The 26,533-nt window shown below is 38.8% G+C and overlaps 1 protein-coding gene across 1 annotated transcript; it reads left to right on the top strand.

Moving 5' to 3' along the window:
* Positions 1-25,082, top strand: itga2.2 (integrin, alpha 2 (CD49B, alpha 2 subunit of VLA-2 receptor), tandem duplicate 2). Its single transcript, XM_074639241.1, has 30 exons — positions 1-156; positions 2,921-3,044; positions 6,523-6,632; positions 7,913-8,004; positions 8,594-8,708; positions 10,083-10,210; positions 10,321-10,469; positions 10,717-10,867; positions 11,854-12,019; positions 12,225-12,301; positions 13,120-13,258; positions 14,912-15,057; positions 15,138-15,281; positions 15,405-15,608; positions 15,722-15,852; positions 16,001-16,164; positions 17,235-17,386; positions 17,499-17,609; positions 17,939-18,024; positions 19,725-19,866; positions 20,454-20,537; positions 20,627-20,703; positions 20,799-20,882; positions 20,983-21,085; positions 21,186-21,296; positions 21,379-21,489; positions 22,519-22,632; positions 22,753-22,842; positions 22,997-23,113; positions 23,729-25,082. Exons 1-30 carry the CDS (start codon positions 111-113, stop codon positions 23,801-23,803), a joined length of 3,543 nt encoding a protein of 1,180 aa, XP_074495342.1. The 5' UTR covers positions 1-110; the 3' UTR covers positions 23,804-25,082.
* Positions 25,083-26,533: the final 1,451 nt, after the last annotated feature.

Here is a 26,533-nt window from a genome sequence, read left to right as displayed (position 1 = left end):
GAGCGCGTCCGGTGCGTCACGGCTGACTCTCCGAGCTGCACAGCCACTACTGTGACAAGTGCGGTGGCGGCTTCATTTAACCACCTCACACAAATGGAATAAAGACGACTATGGAGCTCTCCTGGGGGAACATCTTCTTCACTATAATAGTCATTGGTAAGTACTGAACTTGTTATTTTAGACTTTGAACGTGTTATTTCCACCGTTTTCTCACCCAAAGAGAAAAAGATGCACCTATTTTCGCCACGAATAGCGAGGGGTTTAACATCGTTTTCATAAGGTTTGGAGTTTGTTATAGCTTTTAATGTGATTATTAGATGTTTTAAATCACTTCAAACACACCTGAAGAGCAGCAGAGGAGTTTACGAACAGTATGCAGCTCATTTTACTGAATGAATCTACCTGGAAGTGCTTTTTTTGTTTTGAAGTAGATTTCCCATCAGCCTGCAGAGTTTCTTCCTCTGCTAACAAAATGCATGATCCAAACACATGGATTAAAAAACACCAGCCTGGTTGTTTCACTGTATATTCACATGGCTTATTATAGTGGAGAAAAGAAATCACCTCATATGTGTTGCTTATGTGGAAGCTTTCAACCAGCAGCCAGGCAGAGGCTTTGAATGATTCTCCTATATGCACATTTCCCCTCATTTGTGAAAGGAAAGGAAGTGTTAATGTGATTTTTAGATGTTTTAAATCACTTAAAACACACCTGAAGAGCAGCAGAGGAGTTTATTCTTAGTATGCAGCTCATTTTACTGAATTAATCTGCCTGGAAGTGTTTTTTTGTTTTGAAATAGATTTCCCATCAGCCTGCAGAGTTTCTTCCTCTGCTAACAAAATGCATGATCCAAACATAACCCTCATGGATTAAATAAGACCAGATTGGTTCATATTGGAGAGAGGAAGTCACATAATAGTTTTAAATGTGTTGCTTGTGGAAGCTTTCAACCAGCAGCCAGGCAGAGACTTTTTATTATTCTCCTATATGCACATTTCCCCTCATTTCTGAAAGGAAAGGAAATGTGTTGTTGGGGTTTTGCAGAGCCCCAAGAGGAGGCAAAGTGCTACTCTGTGCTGCAGGTAAACAGGCGTGGCAGGAGGCTGTGCTGTGCAAGTGAACAGTCTCTTGAGTCCAGTACACATCCACATTCCTCTGGATGCTGACTGATGGCTGATAGCTGAGCTCTGCCTGTTTGGGCTTGTGGCTCTAAAGAGAGCAAAGCAGATTCCATGTCCTGCGGGGCTTTAAAGGGCTGAAGGTGGATTGTGACTATGGAGAAATGTCTGGTAACGCAATCTCATGAATGGTAAATGATGTGTTGTAAAGCTTTTTTTTAGTGGGTAGTCTTGCCTCCATGAGTCAAGAAGATGTGGTTTTTAAAACGTACATGATTCAGCCACAAAAACCACCCACTCGACTCAAAAGAGGAAGTCAGGATGGCTGAAACTGCTGCTGCAGAGTAAACATCAACCATCCCTCCCATAAACAACCAGTCTTCAAGATCCCTTTATTATTACATCTCAATGTACAGGTATAAGAGAGTGAAATAGTTTTGTTTGGCTCCTTGACATAGCAGCATATTAGCATAACATGGTAAACTGCAGCCCAACAGGCAACAACAGCTGTCAGTGTGTCAGTGTGCTGACTTGACTATGACTTGCCCCAAACTGCATGTGATTATCATAAAGTGGGCATGTCTGTAAAGGGGAGACTCGTGGGTACCCATAGAACCCATTTTCATTCACATGCCTTGAGGTCAGAGGTCAAGGGACCTCTTTGAAAATGGCCATGACAGTTTTTCCTCGCTAAAATTTAGTGTATGTTTGAAGCGTTATTTAACCTCCTTTGCTACAAGCTAGCTATCTTCAGTCCATCTTTAAAACTGAGCCCGCTACAACCTTCGAAAGATTGCGTTAATGTGTTAAAGAAATTAGGGCGTTAACCCTTGTGTGGTGTTCGGGGTCTGTGGGACCCGTTTTCAATGTTTACTAAAAGAAAAATGATGTGATTCATTATTTTTTCAACCTCAGACTCATTGGCCTTGGCTCATTTTCTATGAAGAACATATAAAAGAACACATTTTTCAATGACTGCACACTGTACACCCCCCTACACAATTATATTACATATGTGATGTCCGTGTCCTCTGGACTCCCGAGTGAGATAAATGTGTGGAAATTGTAGGTGCCGTTTACAGTACCTACACTCTGTCATCCTCTGACCTGGGCCTGCTGTAAGTGTGTGTGTGTGTGTGTGTGTGTGTGTGTTTGTTTCTATGTGTGTGAGTTTTGTCTTTCTGTTCCTGCTGTTCCCGCATGAGGTTGTTACATTTCAAGCACCGACACCTGTCTGCTCCCACATTCCCGCACATTTTACCCTCTGTCTTGCGGGAACTAGTCTATATTTTCTCGCACTATATCCCAGCTGCCATATGCTGTCTATATTGCTTGTAATTGGGATAAAGTAAACATCTGTTAAGTATTTTTACATAGATTGTTATGGCTGTATTGATTTAAAAACCCAATAATGGTGTGGGTCCAACAGACCGGCGGACATTGGCTGAGAAACAAAAACATGAACACCACACAAGGGTTAAAACAAATTTGCGTTAACTTTGACAGCCCTAGTAAAAATACAGTAAAATAAAACACAATATAGTAAAATAATAATATAAATGTGCATGCAGTGTGCAAATAAGTGTGTAAGTGTGTAAGTGTGCAAATGGGTATGACCTATATTTACATGTTTTGTGTTTGCAAAGTTACGTCCGTTATCTTTTAGATATACAAACGCAAAGTAATGATTTTATAATCGGTAGTGTTTATACAACTGTTTTGACGGAGTCATTATTATCAGTCAAGAGAATTATATAATGTTGTGTCACTGTCATGCAACTTCCTCTTTCTCCTCCACCAGCTGACAGAAGCTGGCGCTCACACTCCTTCAACGTCGGCACTGCAGGTGCCAAGATCTTCAGCGGGCCAGCTGCGGAAGAGTTTGGCTACACGGTCCAACAAGCGAAAAACCATGAAGGCAAATGGTATTGATTTAAGTGTTTTATTGTCTGAGTCCTAGTAGACTGCAGTGCTTTTGTGTCCATCACAAACCGCGTGTCCTACCCAGGTGTTGTAGCTTGTCCACCCAGTTGTCCAGTTAATCATTCATTTAGTTAATATGTCTTTGCAACCTCTTTGAAATGGCAATAAAGGTGAGGAAGATAATGACATACCCAGGGTATATAACTATGTCTAGAGCAAACAAGGTGGGCCACTTTTCTAAATGCACCACGCCAGTACAGGCCTGTACACCAGAACAGGCTGACTTCCAGGTTCAACAAGGAGCCATGACTTGCTTGTTGACTGACTGACTGAGTTTCAAACAGTTGTGTGCATGACTAATCTCAAAGATACTCTACAGTGTTGAGATCTCAGGGCTATGCAGGTTGTTGGTGTTCACCAGTTACTGAATCTTTGAGCTGATTTGTGCATTTGTGTCACGTCAGGGGGAAGTTTCCTGGTAGAAGTATCCGTTTTGCAAATGAAGGTCTGTTGCTGTAAAGAGATGCACCTGGTTATTAGTTGTGTCTAGGTATTCTGTGGCATGTAAACAACTGTCCACACTGTTGACACTACTACCAGCCTGTGCTGTTGACAACAGCACGGAGCTAAGGATTCATTTTCTTCAAGCCAAATTGTGGCCTATAGTCATCGGTTTGTTGCAACAGACACCACCTCAGTTTATCTTTGGGCAGATCAGCTGTGTCATTTTGTTTTTTAACTAAAGGGAATTAAAATTGCAGTGTTTTTTTGCTCGATGCTCTGCAAGGTTCAGGAGGTTGTGTGTGTTGCTGAATGCTCCTCTGCTCATTACACGGTTGTACCACCACCTGTTTTTAGCCGGCTTTCTAGGGATGGCAACACTGGTCTGTCGGTCGACGGCTCACGTTGGTCCAGACTGAAATATCTAACCAACTACTAGATGGATCGTCATTGTACAGATATATGTCCCCTGACTTTTCCTCCAACATCACCACGAGGTTGACATTTGTGTCTTTTACTGAAATGTGAACATGTTAGCATACCGATATTAGCGTTGACTGTACGTCAAAACACCAATGTGCCTGAGTCCAGCCTCAAAGAGCTGCTAACATGGCTGTAGACTCTTTTTTTCCAACTCCTCTCAGTTACAAGACTGTCAGGAAATGGATTTTGTCACTTTTAGCAGTTGATAAGTAGGCCTGTAGCACAATCAATACTGGATTTTTGAAGCAGATTTCCAATTTTGGGAGTTTAAAAAATCTAATTTTATCGGTCTAGCTCTACCGATACCACCTGATATCACACCAAAGCGTGTAATAGACCCGCCTGTCCACCAGAGGATAGCGTGTCAGTGTCACATTTTTCCTCGCCGAGGCGTGAATATTACACGCGTATATGAAGGCGCAGTAGCCTACCAGCACAGGGAAACAAAGCCACTCACTTAGGATTTGGAGAAACGTCCTGGTTGGCCTTAAAATAAGTACGTAAAGTACAATATTGTAACAGGAGAGACTTCAGAGAGCAGGTCCAAAGCACACTGGCAGTAGACTTTATTAAAGACTAATGTTTCAACGCCAACTGCGTCTTCATCAGAGTCCAAAAAGTAAGTACAATATGTTCAGAAACAACGTAACATTAGTACAGAAAACGCGTCACTAACGTAACTTACGAAACAAAACGACGGTCTCCTGGTTGAAAGTCCTGTGTTTGTTGGACCCATCCACCTCCCCTCCCGCACTTTTTATTCTACGTCACTCACCAGGTCTGAGCATTTACAATCAGTACAGACTACATGGCGTACAAATGACACGCCTATAGCAAGAATAGCGTTCTTACGCTTTTGCCTTGCGCATTATAGTGTCAGTCATACACCTTTTCGTGTGAACCGGGCTGATTGATAAGTTGATGTTGCAATACATTGTTGAATCATATAACCTCATCCTGAGTCAAGTCCTGAAGAAACTGTAGTTGTAAAAAATCCCTGCTCAGTTTTGTCTGAGTTGCTTCAATCTGCATGTGTGACGCAAACAATCCCGTCATGTTTAAAGCCTCGTACACGTCACTCACCCCACTCATTTGTGACATGCAGTTAAACAGTAACTGAGCGACTCAGTGATGCCTGGATGTTGTTCCCTCTGAGTCACAGTTTCAGAGAGTGACTGGACTGTCTGGAGGAGGAGCGGCCCGTTTGCGTAACTCTGGGAAGTGTACATTATCTTTTAGTGGTCTCTGACTTTATATTCCACAGAAGTATCCATGAGAAAGGAGCAGTCGCACATCCTGTGTCCTTTGCTCTACTCCCACTAATGAAGAAGAAGGATGTGTCCCACTTCTCATGCCTTGTTTGACACTGTGGGGAAATGACGCTGCCTTGAAGTTGTGTAGAAGTTTGGGGTCAACCTTATAGCAGGATTGGGATTTATATATTTATATTTCTGGTGGTTCTTTCTTATTTAACCTTTATTTAACCAGGAGTAAAAACTCATTGAGATTAAAAATCATTTCATTCAGGCCGAATGAAATGATTTGACGTGTTTATTAAAGTCCTACGACAGCCACAGATACAACATTTATTTTCTTTTTTTTGTTGGAGCATTTGATTTATTGACTGCTGTCTGCATGTAATGAAAATTTCAACTAATATAACAACTAAATGTTTCTAAAATCTTTACCAACCCTACCTTTAAGTAACATCTTCATGCATCTGACTGCTGTGATGTGGGGAAAATGTTTGAAGTGGATATTTTCTGCGTGAACTTGTACAATCTTGTTTTCTGTCTGTTAAAATTATGAAAGAATGACGTGACTGACTTGTTGCCTCTTGCTCAGAACAAGAACACACAGACTTACTGCTGTTACAGACTGATGTTTATCTGTATTCTGTATCAGAGCTGCAGCGATTAATCGATTAATTGCCAACTCTTAATCTAATCGCCAACTATTTTGATAATCGATTAATCAGTTTGAGTAATTTTTTAATTACAAATAAGTAGAAATTCTCTGATTCCAGCTTTCTAAATGTTAATATTATCTTGTTTCTTTACTTCTGTGTGACAGTAAACTGAATATCTTTGAGTTGTGGACAAAACAAGACATTTGAGGACATCATCTTGAACATTTTTCACTATTTTATGACATTTTATTGACCAAATAACGAATCGATTAATCGAGAAAATAATCAACAATGAAAATAATCGTTGGTTGCAGCCCTATTTGGTATTGCTTTTGTATTACAGTTGACCCAGAGGTTACTAAATTAAAGTTTGATTCCTGTTTCATTTCCTGTTTTACTTAAAGTAGTACTTTTGTTTTTGTTTTTACAAGAAGTTAACATCTATAGATAGAAATTCTGAAACTATTTTCAGCATGGGTCTCATTCATGTCCAGCTGGTCATTCACTGTACACAGAAACCCTCAGAGATGACTGTCACTGCATGTTTATGAGAGTGAGGAAGAGATGAATACTGTTGTTTTCTGCAGGCTCCTGGTTAGTGCCCCATGGAGTGGGTTCAATACAAACAGGAAGGGAGATGTTTACAGGTGTCCAGTCTCGGGGTCCAGAAACAGCTGTGACAGGCTCAATCTTCAAGGTAAGGTTTGGTGTTTTATTGTTTAACCTTTGACCTTTCTACCAAACATTGTCCATGTGCTTAAAATGCCTAAACAGAACTGATAAGATGTGTCGTCTTAAACCATCCAGGAGGTCTCCAGACATTTGGCTTTAAAAAAATCTATACAAATTACAAAGTTAAAGCGATAATAACGCGTTAACGCAAATTCGTTTTTATGCCACTAATTTCTTTAACGCATTAACGCAACTTGTGATTTTTAGGTTGTATGGGCTTCGTTTTAAAGCTGAGTGAAACTAGAAAACCTAAGGAATCCATTGGTATCCATGTCATACTAGCTTGTCAGGAAGGAGGCTAAATAATGCTCCAAACTTACACTAAATGTTGGCGAGGAAAAACTGTCATGGCCATTTTCAAAGGGGTCCCTTGACCTCTGACCTCAAGATATGTGAATGAAAATGGGTTGTATGGGTACCCACGAGTCTCCCCTTTACAGACATGCCCACTTTATGATAATCACATGCAGTTTGGGGCAAGTCATAGTCAAGTCAGCACACTGACACACTGACAGCTGTTGTTGCCTGTTGGGCTGCAGTTTGCCATGTTATGCTAATATGCTGCTATGTCAAGGAGCCAAACAAAACTATTTCACTCTCTTATTGAGATGTAATAATAAAGGGATCTTGAAGACTGGTTGTTTATGGGAGGGATGGTTGATGTTTACTCTGCAGCAGCAGTTTCAGCCATCCTGACTTCCTCTTTTGAGTCGAGTGGGTGGTTTTTGTGGCTGAATCATGTACGTTTTAAAAACCACATCTTCTTGACTCATGGAGGCAAGACTACCCACTAAAAAAAAGCTGCAGTTTGCCATGTTATGATTTGAGCACATTTTTTATGCTAAATGCAGTACCTGTGAGGGTTTCTGGACAATATTTGTCATTGTTTTGTGTTGTTAATTGATTTCCAATAATAAATATATACATACTTTTGCATAAAGCAGCATATTTGCCCACTCCCATGTTGATAAGAGTGTTAAATACTTGACAAATCTCCCTTTAAGGTACATTTTGAACAGATAAAACTTGTGCGATTAATTTGCGATTTATCACGATTAACTATGGACAATCATGCGATTAATCGCAAATAAATATTTTAATTGATTGACAGGCCTAATACAGATAATAGCAGTGTATTACAGAAAAGAATGCGCTTTATTCATACTGTGAGTTTATGAGAATTGAACACATAGTATAAGTTCCAGGTTAATAGCTAATTTGTTGTCTTTTCCTCTTTATCCACAGATTCTGTTAGTATTCCAAATGTTAAAAACGTCTTCGACAACATGTCCCTGGGTATGACTCTTACCCGGATGCCCGCTGCCGACGGTTTGATGGTATGTTTGTGTGTGTGTGTGTGTGTGTGTGTGTGTGTGTGTTTTCACATACAGGATAGAAAGGAAATCATGCCATTTCACAGACTGTCAGATTGTATCTTTGTTTTTTAACCTAAAACAGTACATATTTCTTACAAATCTTTGTGTTTGGTAATTTATTATGATACCTGCTTTGATTGAATATTCATAATGTTGATAAATGTTTAGTAACACAGCCTTTAAGTGCTGTCTGAAACATTTTAATCACAACATGGACACACTTGGATGACGAACCGGTGAAGTCATGATTTCCTTTGAAATTTACATAAAAGTGTTATTTCTAGGTGGAAGGAAGTGTGTCAGTGTTTTAGGTAAATTACTGCAGCAGGAAGTAGTGTTATTAAATAAAGACAACAGCCACTGCACGACTAGACTACTCATGTTGCAGGTTTTACATTGTTGTTATTAAACACCAAAACATTTTAATGTGAGTTAAGTCGAATTTACAATTAACAATTTAATTCACTATTAAACTCAGACTTAAGAGCTTATTGGGAGCGTTTGAAGGCAGCGACAATCTTTCCATTAAGTCTCATCTCATTTGATACAGATGTGCGGTCCTCTTTGGGGACAGCGCTGTGGCGATCAGGACTTCTACCCAGGAATATGTGCAAGACTGAACCCCCTCTTCCAACCTCAACCGGCCTTCTCTCCTGCCGTCCAGAGTAAGATCTTTAATTTTTTATTAATATGTTTACGGATATTTCAAGCTGTGTATACAATAGTTAAATATCTTTCAAGACGTGCTTCAGTTCAGATCAAAATATAAATCCATCACAGTGACGCTTTGGTACGATGTAAATGTCATCGGGGACTATTTGGCGTATGGGAAACGAACTGTAACATCATCGATTTTAGTGTTGGCTTACAAGCAGCAACATTTTAAACCCAAGACATGGCCAAGTTTGAATTATTCTTTACAGTTTTAGTTAGTATTTGCCTGCTCTCAATTCCTGAATGACGGAGCTTTCTTGAACCCACCAAGAAGAAAGTATCTACCTATCTATCTTGCAGCCATTTAACTACATGATAATGTCATTTTAAAGGGTAACTTAGCTATTTTTAACCCCCTTTCCCATGTTTTTGTGTCTAACTGACTAATAGAAACAACAATTTTTGAAACTGGTCCAGTATTGAGGGAGAACGCTGTAGACGGCAGCCGCTAAACAAGTTGCGAGGGCAGGTGAGCAGCGTCAATGTAACGCTACGTTCACTACAAGTGCTTGTTTTTGCCACTGACAGGCTCAGATTGTTATTAGAAATGTCTGACAACATTATGGAAAGAACCCTACACAGAAATGTAATGTTTTTCTTACCTTTTGCTTTATCTGGTCTGTTTGTTATTGTGTCCAAGTCAAGGAGAAGTCTCGTTATGAAATAAATACGGGCGGCCATTGAATTCAAAGACCTCATCCACATTGTCGAAATCATCTACATATTCAGCCATGACATTGAAAATCTTTTAGATAACACTAAGCTATGCTTTCTGTACTCCAACACATCAAACACTCGCGTATCCACCATGGATGTATTCCACTATTCCACCGTTGTCTTCCGGCAACGAGTAACCTCGCCAGATTTCAGAACGAGACTTCTCCTTGAGCGAGACTCCTTCCATAATGTCAGACGCTTATAATAACAATCAGAGCCTGTCATGGCAAAAACAAGCAATTTTAGTGGACGTAAATGACGGTGCCAGCTTGCCCCAATAGCACCATATTGCAGCCTGTGAGCAGCTGCTGTCTACAGCGTTCTCTCTCAATACTGGACCAACTTCAGAAATTGTTGTCGCTATTAGTCAGTTAGACAGGTTGAAAAATACCAAAGTTACCTTTTAACAAATTCAAATACACAAATAACAGATAACTGAGATATATTACCTTATTATCTCAGGTAAGGGAGGATACAAATGTATTTCTGTGCTACATGAAAGATGGAAAATAAACTGGTCAGCAGTAATGTGAAGGGCATGATCTCAGTCCCATTCATCACTGCTGCTTAAATGCATCACTATATGTCTCCTCTCATGACGTTTCTAGCATGTGGAGGACCCATGGACATCGTGATTGTTTTGGACGGCTCCAACAGCATTTATCCTTGGGAACCAATGACCGATTTCCTCCAGAATTTAATACCTGCACTCGACATCGGGCCCAACAACACACAGGTAACATCATGTTATATCAGCCATAATACAGTAGGAATGAAGCAGGGAGGAATCTTGTGGTCATTACTGACAGCTTTCTGTGCTTTATCACACCATTTTTTTCATGCTAGGTCAGCGTCATTCAGTATGGTGTTGATCCCAAGTTTGAATTCACACTGGGAGACTATCAAACCAAAGAGCAGGCGGTCGCTGCAGCGTCCAAAATCAATCAAAGATATGGTATTTCTACCAACACCTTCCGTGCGATCCAATATGCCAGGTTGGTGTTGCAATATCTGTTTATTTATTTACTTATATGTTTGATTGCTTGATTTGCTTCTTGTTTTTCTTATAATTTGTATGTTTGTCTTGTCTGTTTTATTAATACCTGATTAGGACTTAATGATTATTTTGATGTTTGTGTATAATCTTTTTTTTTATTGTGTTTTTTAATCTCACATGAACATTATTTATGTTAAAACCACACACAGTAGCTTTAAAGTGTCCACTGTGTCTGCTCTCTTCAGTCAGCGGGCTTTCCAAGAAAGTAACGGCGGTCGACCTGACGCTGCCAAGGTGATGGTGGTCGTCACGGATGGAGAGTCTCACGACAACGATATCAGAGATTCAGTCATTGCCGAATGTGAGAGACAAGGCATCACCCGCTTCGGCATCGCTGTAAGTGACGATCTGCCATATACTACCAATTACTTCCAACTACTTCCAATTTCATCGTTTTAGGTGTAGTTCAGTTCATGGTTATTAGGGCTTTCAATCGATTAAGATATTAACCCGCGATTAATCGCATGATTGTCCACAGTTAATTGCAAATTAATCGCACATTTTTTATCTGTTCAAAATGTACCTTAAAGGGAGATTTGTCAAGTATTTAATACTTTTATCAACATGGGAGTGCGCAAATATGCTGCTTTATACAAATGTATGTATATATATATTATTAGAAATCAATTAACAACACAAAACAATGACAAATATTGTCCAGAAACCCTCACAGGTACTGCATTTAGCATAAGAAATGTGCTCAAATCATAACATGGCAAACTGCAGCCCAACGGACAACAACAGCTGTCAGTGTGTCAGTGTGCTGACTTGACTATGACTTGCCCCAAACTGCATGTGATTATCATAAAGTGGGCATGTCTGTAAAGGGGAGACTCGTGGGTACCCATAGAACCCATTTACATTCACATATATCTTGAGGTCAGAGGTCAAGGGACCCCTTTGAAAATGGCCATGACAGTTTTTCCTTGCCAAAATGTAGTGTAGGTTTGTAGAGTTCTTTAGCCTCCTTCACGACAAGCTAGTATGACATGGTTGGTAACGATGGATTCCTTAGGTTTTCTAGTTTCATATGATGCCAGTATCTTCTCTAGTTTTAAAACTGAGCCCGCTACAACCTAAAAATTGCAAGTTGCGTTAATGTGTAAAAGAAATTAGTAGCGTTAAAACAAATTTGCGTTAACCTTGACAGCCCTAATAGGTATCATTGTAGATGTGAATGGTGTCTGCTGATTTGGATAGCCTTGTTAAATGCCAAAGCTTGTATTTGCATACATTTCTTATTGATTTGAAGTTTTGCTATTTCCTGGACTTCTTTTTTCTCTTTGCAATCCTGAATTTGTGGCATTTCCTCTCCCCCCCAGGTCCTGGGTTATTACTCCAGAAACGACATCAACACAGACAACCTGATAAAAGAAATCAAATCCATCGCCAGTGTGCCCACAGAGAAGTTCTTCTTCAATGTGTCGGAGGAGGCGGCCCTCTCCACCATCGCTGGAGCCCTGGGGAGCCGCATCTTCAACATAGAAGGTGTGTAATATAAATGTTCCCTTCTCGTTGTTGCTGTAATTTCCTTCAAAGTGCATGTTCATTCATTCCCTCTTTCCAGAGAAACTCAAGCATGTCATAACATGTCCATCATAGCTGAAGATCCCAAGAGAGCTCAGAAGAAAAACATTTTTTTTAAACACTTGTTTTCTAATCTGGTGTTAACACGCCGCTCTGTTTCCACAAGGCACTGGGAAAGGGGGAGACAACTTCAAGATGGAGATGTCCCAGGTTGGATTCAGCGCTCACTACTCCAGCCAGCAGGTACAGAGCGCCACCTTGTTGTTACACCTCTAATAAAAGTTTTCTGTCAATCGTGAACAAACAAGTTCACATGCAAAAGCGCTGCAGCAGAAAATGTAATGGTTGTGTGTTGCTTGTGGCAGTGTGCAACATGATGAAGGAAGTCCAGTTTGAAGTGTCAATGCTTGCAAAGAAAAGAATAAAATAAGCACAAGTCCACAAGGTACATGGTATATACAGTAGGGCTGTGTGTTGGCAAGAATCTGACGAAACGAAACGTATCATGATACGGGGTTTCGATTCAATATATTGCGATACTGTAAGTAAGGCGATGTATTGGGACTTTTTTCAATCTAATTTTAGGGAAACTATTAAGAACACACCACCATATGCATAAAAAAATGTATGCAATCAGAACAGTGGGATCTGCATCTGCATTGATTACAGTCGCTGTAACATCCAAGAATAGATATCAGAATACCATATATGACCTTGATTTGAAGTGACAATAAACCTGGTCACAGAATCTGACTGGTCACATGATACAACTCCTTCACAACAGCCCTCCTGCCGTGTCAACGCAGCGTTCTCACTAAAAGGAAAGAGGAAGCCATTCTGACCCCAAACTTGAGTGGTTGCCTTTTTAACATATATGTTCTGTTCTCACGCTATATGCCATTTGTGGTTTTCATCATTTGCTTTATTTTTACTGGTAGAGTAACTCCCTTTGATACAGTTGAAGACCTTTGACACTGAAAGAAAGGTGGTTTCAATACAAGTGCTGTGATCTACAGTAGTATCTGTATCTGCTGACTGGTGTTTGACCTGTGCTGTTTAAGGGTGTGATGATGCTGGGAGCAGTGGGAGCCTACGCTTGGAGCGGGACCGTCGTCCATAAAAGAGGGTCAAACGTAGACATTCTCCCTGTCTCGGCCTTTGAGGGGACACTTCAAGACAGGAACCACAGCTCATTACTGGGTAGGCGTTTACTGTTGTCCTCTTTGCATTTATTTAACCAAGTTGTGATTGTGTTACTTTAAATCTTTGCATGAAACAATGCAGGAATGGGAGCGAAGGATGGCTGTTATCAAGTGTTTTGACTTAGTGTAATGGCTGCAGCAGCCCTGCTTTGGCGGCCATAGTGCAGCTACTCAGGTCTTGGGGTAAAAGCAGCTAACAGACTGTGTTTCTAAACTGTGTTTCCCATCTCAACAGAACTCTATAGGTGGTAAATATCTGTGGTGTTTCTGAGTGGGAACTGATTTGTGTAATCAACAGCTTCTCAGCCAGCTAACCACTGCATGTTGTCAGCTAGCCACCTTTTTAATCTTGATGCTGAGAAGCGGAACATCATAGAAAAATGTTTGCATCATATATACTCAGTATTTTATGTGAACATTTTGCTGTGGCTACAGGGTTAAAGCCAGTATATGTTTCCAGTGCCCTATTTATAACATTACTAACACCATTTTCTGTCCTTATATATTTCATTATTTAAACAAAAGTTTATATCCACCTTGTTTGGATTGTTAGGATACTTATGTTGCACCTTCAAACCTTAAAATTCACTTAAAATATATGTTGAAACAGTGAATGGTTTCTTTGCATTTCTGTGGCAATTTCAGGTTTCAGAGGAATTACAGTATGTATACCACAGATGTTATGCAATGATTTGTTCTTCACATGTTTTACTGCAGTGACACGGTGTTACAATGGCAGACTAAGTAGAGCGGTGGAAGAAGTATTCAGATTATGTGCTAATTATTTAAATAAAAGTGACAATACTACAGTCACGATGTATATTAGTGTATGTGACAATTAAAAGTAAAAATAGAAACTATTTTTTGTATTTAGTTTACCAGGATATTTTCCCATTGAGAGTCAAAATCTGTTTTGCAAGGGAGTCCTGGCCAAGACGGCAGCACGAACAGACTTAAAACAAAATAGCAAAAATAAGTTTAAACAAATAACATAACTAATTTCACATAAAAGAAACAAGCAGGACAAGCACATTCAGAGGTCAAATAGTCCTTAACCCTGTTTTATTTACATTTATCCATGCTTATAAAATAATCTAGTTTATAGACTACATAGCTTAGTTACATTCAACCACTGTCTAACTAAGACAATGTCCCAAGTTCAGATGTCAACCATAGACTGTGTATAAGAAGTGGACGTATTCACTGTGACGTCACCCATTGGTTTTATGGACTGCCATTTTGAAGCCTCGAGTTCCGCATTTTGTCCGTCGTCATCTTGGTCTTTTGCGACCAGAAGTGACACGAGAGGCTGGAGCTACGTACAACCAAACGCTGAATAAGACATTTTTTTAGGCAAACAAAATGTTATAATTAACTTTCATGAACTGAAAACAGCGTTAAAGTTGTAAGATGAAAACACAGACGACTCCTAGAACGGTCAACTCTGTCGTAGCAACCTGTCAATCACAAGGTAGCCATGCCCTAAAGCATCCCCTGCTTTATGGTCTATTTGACTCTAAATGGGACCATAATTTACTAAATGAACATCATGCTGTATTGAAGAAGACTTCCACATTAGCTTCACTTTTCAGAACCAGAGGTTGCCCAAAGATGTCAATTAGTAAAATGTGTTATTTGTGTTAATTTCCAGGTTATTCTGTCACCACACTGAGCGATGAATCTACAGAATACTTTGTGGCTGGTGCACCTCGCTCCAACCACTCCGGACAAGTTATCGTCTACACCGTCAACGCCCAGACGCAAACTACCATCATAGACTCAGAAAGAGGGAAACAGGTACTGACAGGAACCAACTGTATACATGTAGAAAGACATTTAACTCGGCTTCGGTTAACAGCTGGTAATTGTTGTCGTAGATTGGGTCATACTTTGGGAGTGTCATGTGCCCCCTGGACGTGGACCGAGACGGGGTGACAGACCTCCTGCTGGTCGGCGCACCCATGTTCATGAGCGATCTGAAGAGAGAGGAAGGCAGGGTCTACCTCTTCTCTGTCACCAAGGTAAAAATGAGCAACGTGTCACTTGATGGGTGTACTGTAAGAAAAGTCTTTCTTGAAATTAAAGGAACTGTAGCTTGACATTTAGCTCCACCAGCTACATAATGTTCTCTGTCTGATCTGAAGGGTATACTGAACGAGCAGGGCTTCCTCAGTGGTTCGCCCCCAACTGAGAACGCACGTTTTGGGATGGCCATCTCTGCCGTTCCTGACCTGGACCTCGACGGTTTCAATGATGTTGTAGTTGGAGCTCCACTAGAAGACAAAGGAAAAGGTGTCATCTACATCTACAACGGAGATAAGAAGACATTAAACAAACAGTTCTCACAGGTACAGAGAGAAATTAATGTCTGAACTATAAACTGAAACTATAAACTGTCTCATATGATGAATACATATTGTTAAACTCTGTAATAATGAGAGTGATGATCATTCTGTTTCAGAGAATCCCTGGCTCGACACTGGATCCTCAGTTGCAGTATTTTGGACGGTCCCTAGATAGCTACACAGATCTGAATGATGATACGGTCCCGGACATCTCCATCGGTGCATATGGCAAAGTGGTGCAGCTCTGGTGAGTCAGGCAATCTGTAATAAACTGGAGTAAATTATTCTGTAATGATTTACCACATTATATTACTTTTATCAAGTTAAGTAAATGAGCCCATTATTTATAAAATCGACAAGGCTGGTAATAATTTAAAATTGCACTTGTTTTTCAGGTCCAGAGGTGTGGCGTCTGTCTCGGCTACAGCTTCTTTCACCCCCAATAAAATCAACATTTTCAACAAACCCTGTGACATTAATGGACGCAAGCTTTCATGCTTCATCACCCACCTCTGTTTCAGTGCTGCTTTCAGGCCTGTGAAACCTGTTGGACCCATTGGTAAATCTGATTACCTCTTAGGCTTCTCAAGAATAAGTAGATTCCTGTTACTTAAAGGAACAGTGTGTAATCTGTTGATCTGGGAATCTATTTATGTTTTCATTACCTTAGAATGAGTCCTTCATATCTACATAGGGAGCAGGACCTCTTCACGGAGTCCATCATGTTGCTGTGCCATTTTTCTACATTAGCCCAGAACAGACAAATCAAACACTGACTCTACAGTAGAGAGAACCTTTCACGTTTTTACGTTACCTGAAGGCCACCGTAGTTCTCCGACACGCTTGTGAAACTGCGGTAACGTGAGCCGTAGAGTGCAAAACCGTGGTACCGCCAGCTGCCGTCTGCTGCCTCGCTCAGGCGCCATCCTTGCCATAATAACACTACTTCAGGAGCAACAGAAGTCAGACTGCGGCTGGCGTTACCACGGTTTTGCACTCAGCGGCTCACGTTACTGCTACTCTTGGAAAGGGAGGAGTGAGCGGAGGAGTACTCAGTTGGTTGCAATCTGCAACCACACCACTAGATGTCCCCAAATCCTACACACTGTACCTTTTAAAGTAATAGTTTTGGGAAATACATCTTGCTTTGTTTGCTTTCTTGCCGAGAGTTGATGAGAAGATCAATACCACTCTCATGTCTGTACGGTAAATATGAAGCTACAGCCACAAGCCAGTTAGCGTAGCTTTACATAAAGACTGAAAACAGGGGAAACAGAAAGGCCTGGCTCTGTATGAAGCAAACAAAATCCTCCTTCCAGCACCTTTAAAGCTCAGTACAAAAATGAAAAATGAAGTTGCAGCTTACTGGTAGGTGGATTTGTTTCCTTCGGACAGAGCCAGACTGGTTGGTTCCCTGTGTTTACAGTCTTTATGCTAAGCTAAGCTAACTGGCTGCTGACTATAGTCTTATATTTAGCATACAGACACGAAAGTAACACCAATCTTCTCATCTAACTTTGGCAAGAAAGCGAATAAGCGTATTTCCCGAAATGTCCAATTATTCCTGAAAGATGTTCAAATCCCACCCTCATCATTTTCAAAAAAAATATTGCACTCCTCTTCTTTCAGATATATCCTACAATCTGACTCTGGACGCTGACCTGCAGGCTTCACGAGTGACGTCAAGAGGACTGTTCACTAAAAACAACGAACGCTTCCTCACAGAAAAGGCCAAAATATCATCCACGCCCCTGTGTCAAGACTTCAAGGTTTATATTCAGGTAATGCATAACAATCATCTGTTTTGCAGTCAAAGAGCATCAAGGACCAAAATACACATAAAGTATTTTGAAAATAATCTCCTGATTTGTCTGTATGTGGTTTCTTCAACAGGAAGCACCAGACTTTGTCAATTCCCTCAGTCTGAAAGTAGAAATCCAGCAGCAGAATGCAGATGTGAACCCGGTCCTCAATGTGTCTGCAACAAGTGCCTGGGAGTTCTTTGTAAGTAACTGATACAGTACATGATATCTCTGAATCTGGTCTTCAAATGTCTACAAGAAACAGATCAGGTGACGAAGACTTTAAACGTAGTTGTTATGTTGCAGAGGCGTCTGTACAGTCATTTAAAATAACATGGTGTGTGATGATTACTGGCTTTAAAATTCTAAGTCACGCAAGCGCTCAGATGCTTTCCCAACAACATTTAAAGTTTGTTATGTCATGTTTTTCATATCTGTAGAGATTCTAGGAGGATATGCATCTGTTAACTACATCTTTTGAAGAGTGAAGCAGCTTCCTGCGCTGAATCTGCTGCTCTGTTATCGTTTCAGAACCCGTTCACTAAAGATTGCGGCTCTGATGAAGTGTGTGTCAGTGATCTGGTGCTGAGTGTGAAGACGGACACAAAGGCGTCCAGGTGAGAATCACTGTTATACTGTATGTGTATAGTGCATCATACTTGCTGTCCATTACATGTACAATATACGTACAGGTTAGTAGTAAAGACAAAATATACTGTTTCATGGTTTCACTCAATGTGTGATGATGGTATCCTCAGGATGAGGAATTTTGTTGAGAGTAGAAATAATAATGTGTGACAGAACAAGCCGGGGCAAGACTGTGTCTTTCTTTATTATGAGTCATTGAGTCATGAGTCATACGAGGATAAGTGATTATCTTAAAGCTAGGGTTGGTAATGTTGAGAAACTAGCAAGAGTAAGCTAGATATAAAAAAAATTATCCAACTAAAAAAAACCAGCCGAGTGTTGCCAACTCTTTTCCAATGAAAGTAGCTCGCAGCACTAGCTCCACAAGTCCATAAATCTAGAGAGAAAGTTGCCAAGTCGGCGATGGTTCATGTCCAAAGCCTCCGTCCTTCTAGTAGTGTACACATTTATATAACAGGGAGGAAAGAATTGTGTGAAAAACAAATTTAGCTTCTATTTAATGTTACGCCCTGGTTACTCCTAACAACCATGACACCATTTTCTATTTTCTCTCTTTTATGAGTCTTAATTGCTAATAGAGCTGCACAAATTAGAGTTTTCCAGTTTACACAGCAGCTTCAGAATCCATTAAATGGTTCAGTCAGACTTGTGAGCTTGGAAAAAAACTTGATACGTGGCCAGTGAATTAACTCCAATGAAAGGATATGAACAAGGCCTTCACAGAGACCTTAAACACGTTCACACTCATTTGATCATGTGATTTTGCAGCTGCTATTTACTTTCATGTTGGCTGTATGCCTCTTTTTGTTAGTGAAAGCCTTGTGATTCAGTCCTGTATAAACACTGTATTATGCGTTTTCAGGTGGAGGTAGACTCTGTAGTGTTCATGTAGATAACTTCAGTTTTAGGTACTGTATGTTTCTACTGAATTTATAGATGTTAACGATAAAAGAGAGAGACTAACAATCTTTTAAACAATATGAATAAATCACCCACAACTTGCAGTGGGTTTCACTTTAACCTTTTCTTCTTATTCATATCCCTCTTGGCTCAATTAGACAATACTGATACTGCGAGTATGCTCCTTTAATCTGCGACGTACTGAAACTAAATCATGTGAATGCAGAGTACAATAATCTTCATTTTATTGGGGACATTTCACATCCATAAAGCCAAGTTCTCGAGGTCTCGCCCATCATTTGAATCCTTCAGGTTTGAATTTAGAAAATACTCTATAAAAATAGAATATAAAATAGTCTTTCCAAATTGTAAACAATAAGAAATGTGTTGATATACTTAATTAAATACAGGATTTTTTTGAGAAATTTGATTTATTGCCTACCTTTTCTGTTATGTTATTATTTATATAATTTGTATTATTGTCTTTTTCCTTTCTCTCTTTTTTAATTATTATTTTAAAAATATAAATTATTATTTAAAAATATTTATTATTATTATTATTATTATTATTAATAATAATAATAATAATAATAATAATAATAATATTTTTAAGAGTTTCTTATAATTACCATACATCATATGATACAAGTAAGAATGGAGTCACGCCTGTTTTGGTATCTGTATCTCAGTATGATGCCTAATCTTCTCTGTTATCTGTTATCTCACATTGTAATTGAGGACTGAAATAATCTGAGCTCTTGTGTTGCAGCTCCGCTTCCGTTCTGGTCAGCGCTAATAACCGAGAGCTGTCGTTTGACGTCGTCGTGAGAAACAAGAAGGAGAACGCGTACAACACTCAGGTCTTGGCGACGTTCTCCGGCAACCTCTTCTACTCCTCCGTCTTTCCTCCTGTGAGTGAAAAAGTCTTCACTGAAAGCTGTTTATGTTGAGGGACTCCACCTTTAAAAGAAATCTGAAGACATATCTTTTTAGCCTGTCTCGTCATTTATTGCCTTAGTTTTTAAGTCTTAATCATTGGTTTTCATACTATTTTTATCTATTGTGCCTAATTATATAGATTTTTTTATTATTTATATATATTTTAACATTTTATTGTTTATATTTCTGTTTATTGTTGTTTATTTTTTGTTTGTTTTTGTCTTGCTTTTGTCTGTGCTGTTTTAATCTTGCACTGTGAAGCACTTTGGGCTGCATGATTGTATGAAAGGTGCTATATAAATAAGGTTGTGTTGAGTTGACATGGTGCTAATGATAATAGAGTTTTAGGCACATTTTTTCAATTAACTCATTTTTTCAACATAAACATATATTGAAACAATTAATTAGAAATACAAGTGTTTGAATATTTTCTGTACTTTTCTGACTTTGCTGCTGTAGTTGTTGTATTTGGATAACATTAAAATATGTTCAGCCTCATGGTAATGTATTGTTGGTGTAATAAAACCACATTATTTACTGTTCTGATCTGAATTTACAGACTAATGGAGTCAAATGCACCTCAACACAAACGCAAACTGTCACCTGCCAAGTGGGATACCCAGCATTAAAAAAAGACGAAGAGGTAAGTGCAAGAAAAAAATATCTATTTCTTTTTACCTGTTTTAGCTGCTTTTGGAGATACAAATGTATTTCTTTGTCATTTAATTGCAGGTGAAATTTCGGATGAATTTTGATTACAATCTTGCCCAGCTGCAAAACCAAGCCGAGGTGAAATTTGAGGCCAAGAGGTAAACTGAATGAATTCAAAATTTAATGAAAGATTGTGACTCTTAGTTAAAATGATTGACATGTAATAATGTTCTGGACCTGTTTGTCTTTACAGTGATGGTAAAGAGGACAGACCTGCAGACAACAAGGTGGACATATCCATTCCTGTGCGATACGATGCAGGGATTGTTTTATCAAGGTGATTTCTCTTTTACATTATTATTTTCTCATTTTATTTGCATTGTATAATTGGCAATAGATGCTTTAAAGTCTTAATTTTTATGGTGTCTTCGTCCTAGGCAGTCAAACATCAATTTCTACGTGGCAGATGTTGCCGTTCCCGTGGTAACAACGGTGAAAAGTCTAGACGACATCGGCCCAGAGTTTAACTTCACAGTGAAGGTGAAATAAAATAATCTGTCTGTTGAAGTATAATAATCTAATTCGTCATAATGTTTGTTTTATATATATATTAATTAAAATATTTTTTCTGTATTTAAAGGTTTCAACAACGAACTTCCCCGTCAGCCTCCTGTATCTGACCATTGCTCTGCCAGTGACCACTAAAGGTGGAAACCAGCTGCTCTATGTTACCAGCGTGGACACACAGACAGTGAGTTCTCAGTTACCGTTTACTGTAGGATTTGAGGTGATTTATCGATAGAATAAATGACCTAAAGCTTCTCCACCTGTAGGGAGGAGCCGTCAGCTGTGACTCCAGCAGTCTGGTTGATCCTCTGAAGATCGGAGGGAAGAGCCACAAAGTGTCCTTCTCTGACGAGAGCCTCTGGGGCATGGAGACACTGGTCAGTCACTAATTTCTTTACATATTTTTATCTTTATATATGTAAACTGTCTTCTTCTCATGTAGTATTTTTACTTGTATCTACGGCTGGGCGATATGGCCAAAATCTTCTATCCTGATATAGGTCATTTCATATCTCGATAACGATATATATCACCATATAGCATGTTTTCTGGTAATTCAGTTAATAAATAGTCTATATGAATAACCACATGGTAAAGCCCATTTCTCAATACTCCTGTGTGAATTAAATACTTGACAAGTAAAGAGTATATTTAATAAAGAGTATTTTCTCATTTAATTAAGAAGTTTAGTGCAAATGAACAGTTTCAAGTGAAATTATAGGAAACAATATATAAATATTTCCAGCTGTGCACTGACTATGTTTACATGCATGCACACACATTAAGACAATATTTTGATTTAACAGAGTTTGATCAGATTTTCTGAGAAATGGGAGTTAGTATGTGCTCGTTATTATCAATTTAGACGACGTAATTGCGAATCAGGTTATCTCGATATATGATTTCTTCATGATTAAAAGAAGATAAATTATCATATTGAATTATCTCCCAGCTCTACTTATATCTTAGAGAAACTAGTGATTCATAAATCTAAATCTGAACACTGTGCACATGAAGAACCTATTGTGTATTTTTCAAAACATAATATAATAACATGATACAATTTTTTGCACACAAGTGATTTTATCATATTATTGTATATTCTTGATTTGATGCATATTTCATAAACACATTATTTATTTTTATGTTTTATGTATTGAATATTTTTAAATACTTTATTTTAATATATTTTGTATTTATATCGTACTGTACTTTTCACCTCTAAATCAGCTCAACTTATGTAGTTTTAACTAATATCTATAGCAGAATATACATCGTTGTTTTGTTTTTTTAAATAATCCATATGCAGAAGAAATTTAAGTATTTTTGTAAGTTGTGGTTGCGCTAATATTTACTGTTTTGTACTGATTTCCTTTTGTTAATTTTTTTTTTTTTTTAACTGACAGGACTGCACGAGTGCAAAATGCGAGTATATAAAATGCATCCTCAAGGACACTGAAGTTAAAAGCGACTACTTTGTGAAAGTTAAAACAAGAATCTGGAGCGGCACCTTTCTTTCGGTAAATATGTTCAATAATTAATTTTATACTACTGGTTGTTTTGTCTGCTTTTATTACCTTTCATTTTCTTAATGTTACTGAATAATGATTTCACGCTGAGGTATGTATTTGTCATGACAGGCCACCTATCAGACCGTCGAGCTGACCTCCAGTGTTGATGTCGAGACCTCCAACCCCGACCTGCTCATTATCGGCCTCAAACAGCTTCCAGTAAGATCAAGACTTGGTGCCTCACATAAATAAATTGAAGAAGAGATTCATGTTGTTTTGTTTTTTCAGGGCATAGTCTGAAGTTGTTTGTTTTCAGTTAAGCATGTCATATCTGAGTGAGACAGACCATGTAATGACCTCTCCTGTTGTCCAGGTGGTGCTGACGATCAGTAAACCTGGAGAGAAAGGTGAAGTTCCCGTGGGAGTGATAGTTGGCAGTGTGATTGGCGGTCTGCTGCTGTTGGCTCTGGCCGTTGGACTGCTGTGGAAGGTAACTTTCTGTCTACGAGTTGGTGGAAACTATTTCATCACAGAGAGGAACATCAGTAGATTATTTTATATATAGTTTAGGCATAAATATTTCACCTCTGCTAAAATGAGAAAGGAAAATAAACCTGATCGGTGTTTTCATAGAAATGTGCAGCTTTATGTTTATAGATTCAAAAGGAAACTTGATTTGCTCATCACCAATCTACTAACTAGGGCTGTAAATCACAAGTTTCATCACAATCAGTTACATTTATATCAACGCACAAAAAGCAACTAAAATATGATTTGACATTTTTTTTAGAGCTCTTCCAAACATTTACATGAAAAACAATTTATTATTTTTAATAAAAAGAATAAAAAAAAGACCTCCTGTTGTTCACTATGAAGTACAAATGTTTTTTTATCAGTTAAGAATTTCAAAATAAGGGTGTATCTTAAAGATGATATGTATCAATGTTTTCACTTCGAATCGATATATTGAATATGAATATTTATGTAATATTTATGTAATAATACATCGATCCAGATCGAATGTATTTGTTGATTCAGTGTTTTGGTATAGAACCATTATAATGATATTAGAACTACATCTTAACTGAATCTGTTTTCTTCCTAGTTTGGGTTTTTCAAAAGAAAGTACAAGCAGCTTCAGATGGAGGCCGATGACGCACACGACAACGAAGTGCTGTGAACTGAAGAGGAAACCTGAAAGCCTTCTTCCCCTCTTCACTGGATTGTTCCCAGTGTGGATACTGGTACTTGTCACTGGTTCTCGTAGAGTGCAAATGGACTACAGCTCAATCACTGGAAGTTGGGCATTTGAATGAAAAGGAAGCTGTTCAGTTTGTGGACGACTGGGATTCGATAGATTATTTTTGTTAGTCTTTATTTTTGAGCTTTGTGGACTGAACGTTGACTAGATGCTGTTATGCACTGACTTTGGATAAATGTAAAAACTGTATTTTTTCCCAACATAACAGAACCGTAAACAATGTTTTTTTTGGGCCTTAATTGAAATTGATTTGGAGTTTTACACTGTAAAGGCATCTAATTTATCCATTACCTTTTGCTTTGACAACTTCAGGGCAACATGATCAACAAATAACAGTTTCAATTAGAACCATCTTATCTTGAATAGAGCTAATTTATCAAAATATTGACCTTTTAATCACACAGTCAGTCTGTAGCATAAACTGCTTTGAGATCCACGGTCACCTCTGGCACTCAGGACTTTTCTAGCATTAATTAAGACTATTGATATCAGTAGTTTAAATGCAAACAGGAAACAATACTCTGTTTCATTGTGTTTGTACTGTATATACTGTAAGATAAAAAAAAAAAATCTTTCATTTTGGGTTTTATATATGTAAAGATTAGAGGCAATATGGGTCCATGGAGTAGCTACTTGTGTTGTTGTTATTGATATTTGTGTTATTGATGGTATTTTGTTTTTACCACGAGTGGTACAACTTGTCAAGTGTGAATGTTTTAGTTAAATATTGTTGTTTTTTAAAATAATATAATCTGCTGATTATTTAGTTTATTAATCGATTAATGGTTTCCCTATTAAATATCAGAAAATAGTTTTTTAAAAATAAGCTTCCTGGTTCCAAGGTGATGTTTTCAAATTGGCTGTTTTGTGCAACTTACAGTGCAAAACCCACATTACTGTCATATAAGACAAAGAAAAGCAGTTTGAACCAGCAAATGTTTGGTATTTATTTGCTCAAACCATTAAATCGATTATCAAAATAGTTGCAGATCAATTTTTCTGTTATTTTACTGCTTGATTACTTGAGTTATTGTTTTATCTGTAAAGGACACAATGCCCTACATCAACGAAAAATAGTGGTCCTCATGCAAATATTGTTAACTACAGAGAAAGAGTGTCATACTGAGATGATGCATGGTACCAACCAGGGTAAAATGCTCCTTAAATAAACCCGATCTGTACCTTTGTTTCTAATTTACAGTTGAAGTTTGTGAGATCTTTGGTCCAAGCTGATCCTGCAGGATCTAAATATGTACTGGCACAGCTTTGCCACAAGATGGCAGCATAATATAGATAACATGTTGGCTGTTGAGTATTTTCTCACTGCTCTGGTGATGACTTGAACACTCCATGCCCCTACCAATTAATAATTTATGACCCTTTTTGGATTGTGTTTCTCTTGTCTTGTGTCCCATCCTCTCTCCTTCCTCTCTCTGGAACACCTTTAGGGAAGCCGACCCTGCCAGGAACCCCACTCGGACCACTTCCCCTCCAAACATAAGTACAATTTAAGTTTCCCCTCAAACTCAATTAATTTCCTCTCACATTTTTGACTGTCGTGTTCTCCCACAGTCGGGTTAGTCCGTCCCTGGACTGTGTCGGAATGTGTTTCTGATAGTTTTCCTTTTGAACGAGCCAACTCCAGCACCCAGCAGAGTCTTTAGCATTCATTTCCCTGGATCTGGCGAGGTGGAATATGCTATTTGTCTCTAATAAGTAGCATATTTCTTTGGGAAGCCTGGGTTTAGAGCTTTCTTTGTTGGAGGGGATATATAGGATTTGATAGATGATTGAGCTGCTCTGTTTCACAATTACTCATGCAGCGCGGTGTTGTGAAACAGTCTTTGGATTGTGTCTATATGTGTACGGGGAGCTGAGTGGAAATAGTTGATGAAATGTGATACAGTAGAGGTGTTTGAACACCTTTGTAGATTCATCCCTCTGGGGTTTCCTGCAGTTACAGCCAAACATCACTGACCCAACGCCACATTTGGGATGATTGCTCACAAATTGCTGCAATGTTGTAAATCAAAAATGATGTCATAGCAAATTATTTAATATCTTTTGGCCTCCTTTTGCATTTTGCAAAGCCTTTAGCGTGCTTAAATCTTGACTGTGATCCTCAGTAACCACTTTTAAGACTTTTAAAATGACTTTTCTTTTAAAAGAGAGTTGTCATTAACTTGACATTTAATCCATTTGAGAATAAAAACTTGGAACATTTTGTCACGCATGTTTGGAATAGATTAAAGTAGCCGGACAGTATTACAGCCTAAAATGTTGGCTTTTTTAATGCAAAAAGTCTGTGTCAAAGCACAACAGAGTAAATGTCATCCCCCATGGCATCTTGGGTGTGTGCAACCAGTCAGTGCTGTATTATAATCTGTGACATTTTACTCCAGCTCCAATCAGTGCTAATCATTCGCTGCATGGGTCTGTTGTTGTGAACCACATTGAGCTCGGAGAGGACAGGGCAGGGAGCCCTGCATGGCCGTCCCTCTGCTGATGCCATTAATGGCTTCAGGAGAACAGCCAGCACTTTAAAGTCGATACAGCCCGGCAGAAATGTACTCGCATGTCAGGAAGTGTTTTTGGAAGTTCCAAACTCTTCAAAGACTCCGATCCCACAAATCACGCACGCAGCAGACG

The sequence above is a fragment of the Sebastes fasciatus genome, chromosome 6 (assembly GCF_043250625.1).
Source record: "Sebastes fasciatus isolate fSebFas1 chromosome 6, fSebFas1.pri, whole genome shotgun sequence".
Classification (NCBI taxonomy): Eukaryota; Metazoa; Chordata; class Actinopteri; order Perciformes; family Sebastidae; genus Sebastes; species Sebastes fasciatus.
This window is presented reverse-complemented; position numbering and strand designations above follow the sequence as displayed.

Bases quoted from the DNA above. Each gene is read 5' to 3' on its own strand.
- itga2.2 (XM_074639241.1), top strand. From the start codon at position 111: ATGGAGCTCTCCTGGGGGAACATCTTCTTCACTATAATAGTCATTG. The intron at 6,633-7,912 runs GTAAGGTTTGGT...CTTTATCCACAG, and splicing joins TGACAGGCTCAATCTTCAAG to ATTCTGTTAGTATTCCAAAT. The intron at 15,609-15,721 runs GTACAGAGAGAA...ATTCTGTTTCAG, and splicing joins TAAACAAACAGTTCTCACAG to AGAATCCCTGGCTCGACACT.